The sequence below is a fragment of the Chironomus tepperi genome, unplaced genomic scaffold (assembly GCF_022539635.2).
Source record: "Chironomus tepperi strain 1889 unplaced genomic scaffold, CSIRO-AGI_Ctep_v1 contig_172, whole genome shotgun sequence".
Lineage (NCBI taxonomy): Eukaryota > Metazoa > Arthropoda > Insecta > Diptera > Chironomidae > Chironomus > Chironomus tepperi.
In genome coordinates, this window is record NW_027226294.1 from 684,491 (window position 1) to 696,187 (window position 11,697).

At 31.6% G+C, this 11,697-nt stretch overlaps 1 protein-coding gene across 1 annotated transcript; it reads left to right on the top strand.

Moving 5' to 3' along the window:
* Positions 1-4,450: 4,450 nt before the first annotated feature.
* On the top strand, positions 4,451-11,670 carry Reg-5 (Rhythmically expressed gene 5). The gene is made up of 3 exons (XM_070638271.1): positions 4,451-4,754; positions 8,279-8,459; positions 9,582-11,670. The coding sequence occupies exons 1-3, from the start codon at positions 4,650-4,652 to the stop codon at positions 10,154-10,156; spliced, it is 861 nt and encodes a 286-aa protein (XP_070494372.1). The 5' UTR covers positions 4,451-4,649; the 3' UTR covers positions 10,157-11,670.
* Positions 11,671-11,697: the final 27 nt, after the last annotated feature.

Sequence of the window (11,697 nt, forward strand, 5' to 3'; positions counted from 1 at the left end):
GCTCGTTAGTCGAAAATACTCAGTCAAAAGTCTTTTTCGGGTCAAGGAATTTCAAATATTCTCAGTTGACGTAAAAACTGACTGTGCTTTTGATTCGTTAAAAAAACTTGTTGTGTACTTTATTTTCTTATGACTAGTTCCGGAAATCCTTCACGTCAAGTGACTTTTTTTATATTTGAAGATGATTTCTAGTTCAAGCCGGATTTTTAAATTCATTTTTTTGTTCTTCTATCTTTGTTAGGCATTCATATAAAGCACCTAATTGAAACATTTATTTTAAGCTTGTTCTTAGAAGTAATAATGATGAATGATGTGAAAATAGCTTCTCGTATTTTTTTGTCCATAATTAGTACTTGTTCAGAGTTGCCTAAGATATGCCATATGATTCTTTGGACTATTTTTAAGACAGAAACTAAGAATACGTATGTTTCTAAGACGATATGCTACATGATTTTGCTGAACCTTAAGAAGAGCCAATCTAGAGATGAGCCCAAGTGGCACAATGCGACGAAATTAAAAATCAATGAGCAAAAATGGATGGGATTCTATCATCACGGCAATGTCAAGTCTTACCGTAAATAAGGTGTCATAGCGATATCCTATCGAACACATTGTGCTAATCTGGAAGGAGTTCTAATTATTCTTTACTTACTTCGATGGCAGTACACTCTAGCAGACAAAGTGATTGTTCTCAAGACTAAGTAAGCTAGAAGCAGGATCATCAGCATGCTCAGCAAGTATATTTAGTTAGAGTTAGTGCATTTCATTGACTGTTAGAACAGATTCATAGCCTCTCTTAGTTGGCGTCTGATGCTGGCTCAATTGCTGCCTGCTTTCTGCCAATTACCAATACCATATGTTACACTGTCTCTATCAACAGCCATTCCAAGAGTTCTTTAATTATTCATTACAAGATATATACATATTGTGATGTAAGCCATAAAAGTATTCCAGAACACTCATAAAAGAATATAGATCCCAAATTCCAATCAAAATGTCAATAAACAGGATACATCATCAACTCTGCAGAGAGCAAAAAAACAAAAGCACCATCGAAATTTTTAACTAATAAGCCGCATCATAAATCAAGATCCAATAAAAAAAATAAATTGAATTACCGCGGTAGGATGAGTCGTCTTTTTGCGACTACTGGAGTTTTTTTTTTAAAGAAACTAATTGTTGTTAACGGAATCTCCTCTATCAATCAAAGATGCATGTAAATTTCCATGAAATATCAATTATTTTGATGAACGATGAACAAAAAGTTCATTAACAATATTCGATGAAATCATCACAAAAACGATAATTATCTCATTTATATGAGGGATTTTTCCACAAACCTTTTTGTCGATCAATTGATTAAAGTTCGCATGCATAGCCGGTAAATTTCATAAAATTGATTTTAAAGGTCGTTCATAAATCACGTCAACTAAAAATGATGTTCAATAGTACTTTATTCAAGTTATACATCTAATACCCGGAAAGCATACAGCGCAGAAACTGCCATAAATCAGGCCCCAGGTAATCTTGACTCTGACATGAGGCTAGATTACATTGAAGCTAGTTTGAAGCCAGAGTCAGGCTGATTTAGGGTTGGATTTTTCGCCATTTCATCTCCATGTGCCTTCCGGGTTTTAGTTATCGTGGATCTTCCAATTTACTGTAAAAAGGAACGTTACGTCATCTGGGTAACAAGAGGCATTCATTTAAGAAATGATAGCTCGATCCAGCATATTTCATGGGAACAAGATGGAATATTATCGTCTCTGTACCCTGAAAGAGTGCTACATACACAGACCAGAACTTGTTTGAAGAAAAATAGTCAGCAATTTCCAGGAAGACCTCATCAGGTCCCCCAGACATAAACGTCATAAATAAACGACCCCACAATAAATCAACTCAATTGATGATAATTCAACCTTGACAAACTGCTTACAAATATGTTAATTGAATTTATTTTGAATAGGAATTTTTAATTCAAGTTTTTAATGCATAAATGGAGATTCCAGAAGAATATTCTAGATACTCGGCGAGAATAAATTTCAATTCCACATTTCTAGCACTCAAAGTTTCCTGCATGATGCTCCTTGCTTTCAGCATATAATCAATCAGAATTTTAATTAAAATTCTTCATTCCAAAGTTCTAGTTCCAAATGATGCTTTTGTTGAGTAATTTTTTAAAGTCATAATAATCATTGAATATGCGTAAATACTGTGCATTTTTGTTGTCCATAACAAAGTTAAATTTACTTAGACAAACGTTCATTTATGCAGATAGTCTCTTTCATTTTCATACATGAGTGTGAAAGAATGCAAATTTTTATCATGAATATAATGAATAAATGTACAGGCAGTACGGGCGAAATAAAATCGGGCCACATGAAAGCTTGTCAGTTGTGTCTGAAACTTTATTAAAACTAGGTCAGATGGAAATTTTGAAAATTCTAATATCATTTACTGTCGTATCATCATCATGGATAAGATTAGTATCAGCAAATGAGAAAAACATTCAAAGCTTACCAGACTCATTGAACCTTCTGGCATCAATGAATGGAGAAAAATTGTCAGGTGCTGCAAACAAATTCTTCAATGCTCAACATGAAGCATTTAATTCTCTTTTGGGTCTTATAAATGAATTTAGACGTACTGGTGAAGGTGTAAGTCGAATTGCATCATCAATATATCCCGGACTCTCCAAGGCCATGTACAATAATTACGATGACTCATATATGAGAACCAAATAAAGTCATCGAAATGCAATACACAGATTTATTGCTTAAAAATACAGCAAACGTTTTCATCACGTCACAATTATGTAACAAATTAACTGCTGCATTTCATCAAGCTTCAATATTTTTATTTGAGTACACGTCGTTGGGTTAAAATCATATTATGTCATCCTGATAATTTATTTCTCTGGTTTACGACATTTTCTATGGAACTTATAAATAAAAATCATTTACACAAAAAAGTGAGTGAGAGAGACTATAAAAGAATGAATTTTTAATAATTAAAAATGTGATTAAGTCAGTGTATTGTTGTGGATGATTCTTACTCATAAATAAATTTTATTATAAGAGAATGTCAGTTACTGTGAATGTATTTCGACTACTTTATACGTTAATCTCATGAGATCTCAATTCTTTACGTATATCCATATCCGTTCCTGAATTCTTGATAACTCATTTTTTTTGGTGGGCTGAATCTCATTGAATCATTTTTACCATTTATTGCTAATTATATGAGGCAACGATATCTGATCTAAAAAACATATAACGTCATAACCCATCCACTCTTAATTCTGTTGTTCTCTACACTCAATGTCCGATTTGACGTGTGCCGAAATGCGAATGTAGTTGAATCGTGAGAAGATTTAGTGAAATAAATAATTATCTAGCTTTTTAAGATTGTGAATATGTTCATCTTAGGTTTGTCCTACGCTTGTTATAAGCAATGCCTAAAAATGGCAGGTAAACTACATAGGTAATTTTGTGCATGATACAGTGCACTTTAGGTATTTTCTGATTTTCAGATGAATGTTTCATTTTTCAGCTGTACAGTTTTATTCATGAATAAGTCGATAAGAGATGGTCCGAAATCAATAAAAGGTTCTACATAATCATCAAAATTTTTGTAGCTTTGCAACTTCTATCAAAGATGCATTCATAAATTGCAAACTAAATAGAATTTATGAATAAACAGTTGAAAAGTTGAAAGATAGCTTATATCCGGGTAAAATTAAATGAGGTATTTCTGGTCAACCTAATTCGATCCAAATCCGTCGCTTGACAAAAATTCTCAATGTACTGGAGGTTGGCGTCATTGGACTGGATGTTTGCAATGGAAGCTTAAAGTTGATTCAGGAATTGGAGACAGGGGTATTTAGGTCGTAAAATTACTAGTTCTTAGGAAAGTGCCAGATCGGCACATATTGAAATGTTGTCACTACGGTGACAAGGCGGCAGTATACTTAGAACCAAGTGACACCCAATAGACAAATTCGGCTGTTTTCGCCAAAGTGAAATTTAACATTATTTGGAAGCTTTTGATTAGACTGCAATATAGTCTGAAGGAAAATCTTCTGTAATAACCTAGGTATCAAGTTGGATCATGCTTCAAATAAGAAAGTAAGCATTCGATTTTCAGGAATAGCGTTTAGCACCCCTACGTTAGCGGTAAATGATAATAGCTTACTCTTCCAAAGCTATTTAATATATCCCAAATTCTTCGAAACCTGAGTGGAACAAAATGCGTCATTACTAGATAATGTTTAATTAATCTTCAGTTAAGTCTAGTTCTCAATAAATCCACTCCAAATAGTAGTGTTAAAAAGCGCCACAAGTTATTGATCAGTGTGTAGATGCAAACTCACATTCTCATATGAAGAGTTGTGAGACTCATGAACACATGTTGTGTATTTTTAAATATTATAAAGCTTGCACAGTAAAATATATTTTACTCATTTTACTCTCGGATATCAAACAGGTCGAAACGCTGAGTTAAGTTTTCGATTTTTTCATTTTATTTTTGTTTTGTGAAAACAAGAGGAAGTTGATTCTTTTTTTTTGAGAAAGTTTTAATACCTACATACAGTGACTGAAAAATAAAAAATTAAAAGAGAACAATCTGTCAATTGAAAATAAAAAATAATGGAAGGAAAATTTGTGATATTATTAGTAATAACGGCACTTTGTGTCGAACAGTGCTTAACATCGTCAATTCCAATGTTTGAGTTTCTATCAAGAGATGAAAAAGTAAGTTGATTTAATTAACATTGAAAAGTTAAAGTTGAGCCAGAAATTTATTAAATTGAGTAAGAATATTTATGAGTTGCTTAAGTCCATGTCTGCAAAATTGACTGCAACTTATTAAAAATTCATTTTGAATCAGTGCGAAAAATACGAAGTTGTGCAGGAAATGTAAATACTTAATGATAATGCATAAAGTTGCGACTGTAATATTATTTTATTGTCATTCCGTTTCGATCAAGCAATTTTAGCAGTAAATACTAAAACCGAACGTTGACTGCTTTTTGTCAAATTTTATTTCCATAAAAGTATAAAAATAAATTTCAATTTGTGGATGTTTTCATTGAGAACGTGAAGATGTTTATTAATAAATTTCAAGAATTTATCAGTGTGGGCGGATAAAAATTGGGAATTCCATAAATTTCTTTTAAAGCTTTCATCTGCATAAAGGTACTCAACAGTTGTAATGCCTTGAGCATTTTGTGGATTTTTGTCATGTCGACAACACTGCATGCAATAATTGAGAGATCACTCTGATGGGAATCGAACCATGATACTCACAATATAGAGGAGTACAGATTTCGGGTCTGTTTCTTAACCATTTGACCAAAGCAGCCTTAAACTCGAAGCAGCTTTTGCCTACTTATGGTTCGATACCCTTAGATCAGTAGTAAGCAACTCTTTTTTGTGTCACGATACGCCTTGGTGGTAAGCCACGACCGAAGCCGCACACGCGGCTGACCACCACAGCCCTATATTCTACTCTACTCCGACACCAATCTGCAGTGCTTAAAAAAATCAGCAATTTTCCTAACCAAAATATTTTTAAACGTAGAACAACTACTTTTTTTGTGCTGAAGCGACGAGATTCTTTCCGGGCAACAAAGTTTTTAAACGTAGAAGAAAGAAAATACAAAACACCTTGGCAAGGCCATCGGCAAGCACACAATAACCTTATGCATAGCTTACAATCTTCTTAGTCGCGTAGCATTTTTTACCTCATTATTCTTTGCGTATTTCTCGCGTGAAAAATGTGATGCGTTGATGCTTCGTAGATTGAATTTCCCGTGTGGTTTTAAGTGGAAATTTCCCAAGAGTAATCTATTACTTTACCGGTATTAGATCTAGAAAGATAAAATATCAAGATTCAAGACTGCTAAATCAATATATCGCATTCCATTACTTCTCATCTACAATATTCGAATATTATTGCGCTTATAAATTTTTCATGCAAATTATTTCTTTCTGAAATGTTCGACAGAGTCTTCGTCATTCATATATTGTTTTGTTAGTGTGGGCGCCACCAAAATTATTGCTTCACAGCACGAATCCTATTTATATGTGATGAATCGGCAATTGATGTCGCACATTTTTGGTCTGAATCTTTAAGATATATTTTCAATTTTTTATATCCATTTTCAATAAATTTTTTAACAACAATAAAAAATTCATGAAAAGGAAGAAGAAGAAGATGAAGACGCGACAGTCGTTTGAACCCGGACACAATCGGCATAGCGCGGCACCACCAAAATCGCATTGGAATGGATTAAAATTCTTCATGAATTCTTGTTTTTTTCTTTCTTCACGTCAACATTTTTTCCTTCTTCTTTACTTTTTACTCAAACACGTCGCGTCAATATTTTTTTCGGTAAAAAACTCTTCCCAATTCTATATCTGTTGTCATTTATAATGTGATTGTTGCTGTATCATTTTTGGTGCTTTTTTTAACATTCCCGGAATTCTTCTTAATCATCTAAGTTTAGATTTTCTTGTTTTTTTGATTACTGTCGCCACCAAAAAAAAGTCGATTTGTGATTTATGGCAAACAAGATTTTAAATGTTGATGGCAATGCTCATAAAATTAAGAATGTGCTTAGATTTAATAAACAACTAAATTTAAGACATAAGAAAAAGTGGGTGAGTTATTATTGTGTCAATATCGTAAACAATGCGGGCATCGGGCATTGATTGTTGTTATGTAAACTATTTGCGCGTCTTCTACATATTTAATATGAAAGCATGACTTTATTTTTATATTTTGAAATGCTAATTTTGAGTTTGTTTACTTTTTGCTTTATATATGTAAATTTAAACCTCATTTCTGTCAGTATAAAGTTTTAGTGTGAAATATTTCCAAAATTACTCATGAAAAGTTATACTGTGAATAAATTGTGCAATTAAAATACCAACGTGAAAAGGTAGAAGAGAACTTCTTAAGATTATCGTCATAAGATTTAATTGAATGACACTCCCACGTGAGGCACTGATAAATTAAATATAGTAATTGCTCAATAAACATGATGTCACATTGAATTTATGGTAATAATAATATTTTATATCAGTTTAATGGATATTTCAATGGATTATAAGGTTCTGTACAGGGCAAGCGATAAGTCAAACTTTATATCTATCCGTTTTAATGTGTAATTGCAATTGAAATTAAGAATTCTTTACGGATTTAAATTATTTACAATGATGTTTATTCTTCAGAGTTCAAAAACAGACTGAACTTTTGTATGAAAAGGGGTCTTCAACTATGTACAATAAATATTATTCAAATTTCAAATGAACGTTATAAATTGATATGTATTAATATTTTAAGATCCGTTTTTGACTAGTCTCATATTTTGTAGCTCATGTTTACATCTGCAAGTTGATTAAACTCATAAAATTTTAATTCATATTTATCACGTCGAAATAGTATTTCTTCGTGAGTGTAAGCAAATGATGCTGTAAATAAAATAAACTTTTCATTGCTTTCTCTTCTGCTTCTCAACATAATCTTATCATTCATTTCTCTAATTTGTCTCTCTTGCTAAACTTATTTTTCTTTTTGAGAAATTAAATCGTAATCTTTTGAGTTAAAAAAAGCTCATTTAAAAAGTTTATCATCTTATTTAAAGAAAAATGCTTTTTTGGGTCAAGTGGATTCTACCCAAAAACTTATAATAACAAGGAAAGAGATGAACGGGAAGCATGAATGAGAATAAACTACTTTTCTTTGCTGAACAAACTTTTTCCTCCTTTCGTATTTCGTCATGTATAAGAACAATCAAAAAAGATGCTTCAAAATAATTTCTACGATATAAAGCTACACACGATTGTGTGCAGTGATGAATGAATGATGAAAACAAAATCCCCAAAAAGATACGACAATGAAAAATTCAATTTTTTTGAGTAGGAATCAAAATAAGTTGCATTGTCATTGTTTTTGTAGATTTAAAGATTATCAGTTGCATTCAAGTCATATTCTCTGCTGGATTTAATACTAGAAAATTTATTTAAAAATACATTTATGGATTATGAATAATTTAAATCCATTAATAGCAACAAAATCAGGCCAAATCCATAAATCAGCAAGTGTTTTATAGAAAGTAGGCTAAAATCGATTGGAAAGGAATTCTGGTTGCATACTCAAAATATTCTTTACTTGTGCTTATACTTATGCCATCACAAATATATGAATGTCAAATAGACGACAAAGAAGAGACTTGATTCCAATAAAAATATTTTTTCTTGTATATTTCCAGCTCTCTCATCTATATTCGATGTTTGCAAAGCAAGTTAAAGACTATTGTAAGGATAAACATAATGCAAATGCCTCGCAATGTAAACGTAACATGATGGTTTATGGTATGGAAAAGCTGAATGATATGGAGGAATCACATTTGGATAAAATGGACCCTTATCAAAGAAATGCCAATAATATACGTAAGTATTACATGTAAAGTGTAGTCATTAATATAATGGGATAATACATGATAATAGCCATGCAATAAGGAATAAGGTGTATTTAGCCTTTAAGATCCATAAGCAAAAGGAATTAAAATTCTGTTCAAATACTTCCAAAGAATCACATGTGCAAACACAGACAGTAAACAAAAGTCTTTAAGAATTCAAATTGCATGGTGAAATTCTAATGACATTAAAGCTCGGGAAAGCCCCTTTACATTTTTAGCGGAACGTAAAATGAACATTTCAAAAGGAATTAGCATGCGAAAGTACCTTCTTCATAATAATAAAACATAATTGACCTTTTTTTATGGCTGCAAAATTCGCAAAATGTATCTTTGTACAACAAAGGTTAAGGGCAGATAGCTTAACATTCAGATTTAATGTTTTCAGTGAATAAATTTTAAGTGAATCCTTTCAATTCTGTCCGTACAAATAAAGTTAATTATTCACTTGGGGAAATTAGACAAAGACTTAATGTAAATATTTTCATATGCAATATATCGTCTGCTTGCTTGTACATTTACAGTAAAGTGTAGTTATGTCCATGAGACGTGTAGTAAATAAACATAATCTCGTATTTAGCTGTATAGACACTCAAGTGCTCATTTATATCTCTCATTCGTTCAGCTTTTATCGTACTTAGATTTTATTGATTATCGTCCATACTCAATGTAAATGAAGTTTAAAAAAGATGTGTGAAGGCACGCAATAATTAATTTAATCTTCACATCTAAACAACTTTTTATTGAAGCGTATGTGATGAAGCATTGAATATGAATATTTCATGGGGAATCAATCGGTTCTTATAAATATTCTGGAAATTTTAATAGACGTTCGCTTATTGAAAACAACACGGAAGAAAGTTCATAAGTTGATGAAGGAAATGACCTCGGTTGGATGTAAAATGATTCTCATCATTTCTCATGCATCGTACTTACCGGTACCCTTCATATTTTACTTTATTATTATTACTGTCTGTGGCTACTTTTTGCTGTTGTTTGGGAGGCTGTTGTTTTGATTAATTTACATAATAAATAAAATCATTTAAATAATGACAGTATTTTTGTAATTTTAACTTTATCTTGTTGCCTTTTGCAGTCTGGGACTCAATAATGGAGAATCATGAAGAAATGAAAAGTCAACGTCATGAAGATGAGAGACAAGCTTATTTACAAAGAGAACAGTATAATCAACAAAATCCCATTTTTAAAGATTCACATGAGGAAGTAGCAGCAGACAAGTCGAATAACTTGGCAAGTCATGATCAATATGAAGAAGATGTGCAAAGTAACTATTTACATCAAGGTGCTGCAAGTCACAACAATTATGCCTACATAAATAAACCAAATGAATTAGATAATAATGGATATTTAGAGCAAAATTCAAATTATCTTATGGGTGGTGTAATTAGTTGGATGATGCCAGATGGCTCACCAATAAAAGGACAAGTACCATATACATTACCACCTGATGATGATATGCGTGACATGACTATGGGACAAAAGAAAATGCCATCACTCATTGATCTTCTTGATTCAATGACAATGGATGAGAAACCAAAAATAATTATGGAAGTGCCACCAGCAACCTTAACAGTCTTAACAGATTCAGACATTCCAGCCACAACATCGAGAACGTTAAGAACACTTTATGGCAATTATAGAGTTTATTGAAAGCTATAACATACATTATGATATCATTTAATGGATAAAATGCGCGCTTAATTGCCTCACACTCTCTATACTTTGAACAATTATTTAAATGCCTTCTTTAATTATTTATTGATTTTTTCCCCTCGCACATTTTCATAATTTTTTTCCCATAAACAAACAAACAATGCAACACCCGATAAAGCACGGCATACAATACGAACACAAATTATGATTTTGTAATAGTTTAATTAGTTGTAATTAAGTAATTTCTTATCTTTAAGTGTTAATTAATGAAAAAAAATATTTTCCAGCAGTTTTTAATATCACAGGTTGCCTATAGATGGTACCTAATGTTGAAAAAGTGTTGCGAAAATATTGAACGGTGTATTCCATATTCAATGGAAATTTAAAATGTATAATTTAATATGTACTAAAATTCAGTTAGTATATTTAATTAAATGTCATCCCGATTTGTGGACTGTTGTGATTATTGAATTAATAAATGATATTTTTATAAGGAATCAAGTAAAAGTTTGAAAACTAAACTTATTAATTAGAATAAATTGCAATGGATGTAATCAGGTAGAAAAAATCAACTATAGCAATACAAAATTTATTGAAAAAGTCATAAAAATTCTGTTGCAAAATTTGGTAATGCTATACTTATGGAGATGATCCTAAGAAGTTGAGAAATAAAGCTTCACTTTCAGTATCTGATTTAGTCAGGCTAGGATTTGCAAACAAACTTTATATATTTTTAAGTGAAGTTGTTGAAGAAAATTTTAATATTGTAACCCGAGTGACACAAATGAAGAAGGCTACTCATGGAGCTTTTTAAGCTTCAATAAAGCTCATTTGTTTACCACCAAATGAAAGTCTTTGTGTCATCCAAATGGTTGTAATCATTTGCGTGATAGAGTCTTCTTCATTTGTGTTGCTCGGGATGAAATGTAAAGTAAACAGTGGCAAATCCTTTAAAATCTTCTATTTAATGTACAATAAAATCTGAATTTCAAATCCCGAAGAGCGCAAATCGGTTAATCGATCAAAAATCCGACCTCAGGTCGACGTCACTTTAACTTGGTGAATGATTTAGTTTAAATTCTAAATTCGACACCTTGATAGAGTCACGTCAGCATGGTGCCAGATTCTGGATTGATTAACAGACTTATGCTCTTCAGGAATGATAGCTATCAAAAATGAGGACCGTTTGATCATACTGTGATGACATATTTAATGATTTTGTAAGAAGTGCCTAGATTCATGTTCTCAGAATCGTTACTGACTATATGTTTGAGTACCGGAATTGAAAATTCTTGTTCAAACTTTCTACATTTTTATAAATTATTGACGTCATTTGTAGACGACTACACAAAAAGTTTCAAAAGAAATATTGTCTTGTGCTACATAAATTGAATCAAGAATATGATTGCTAGAACCTGCTATTGGAGATACTGATAATAATAATAAAGAAATCAAAAATGTTTTGAATAAATTTTATGTTTAAAATTTAATAAAAGAAAATTATTGATGAATTTATTTTGGTTTTTATTTCTCATTTG

Excerpts from the sequence above, each read along its gene's own strand:
- Reg-5 (XM_070638271.1), top strand. The coding sequence starts at position 4,650 with ATGGAAGGAAAATTTGTGATATTATTAGTAATAACGGCACTTTGTGTC. Across the intron at positions 4,755-8,278 it reads TTCTATCAAGAGATGAAAAA|CTCTCTCATCTATATTCGAT; the intron begins GTAAGTTGATTT and ends GTATATTTCCAG. Across the intron at positions 8,460-9,581 it reads AAGAAATGCCAATAATATAC|TCTGGGACTCAATAATGGAG; the intron begins GTAAGTATTACA and ends TGCCTTTTGCAG.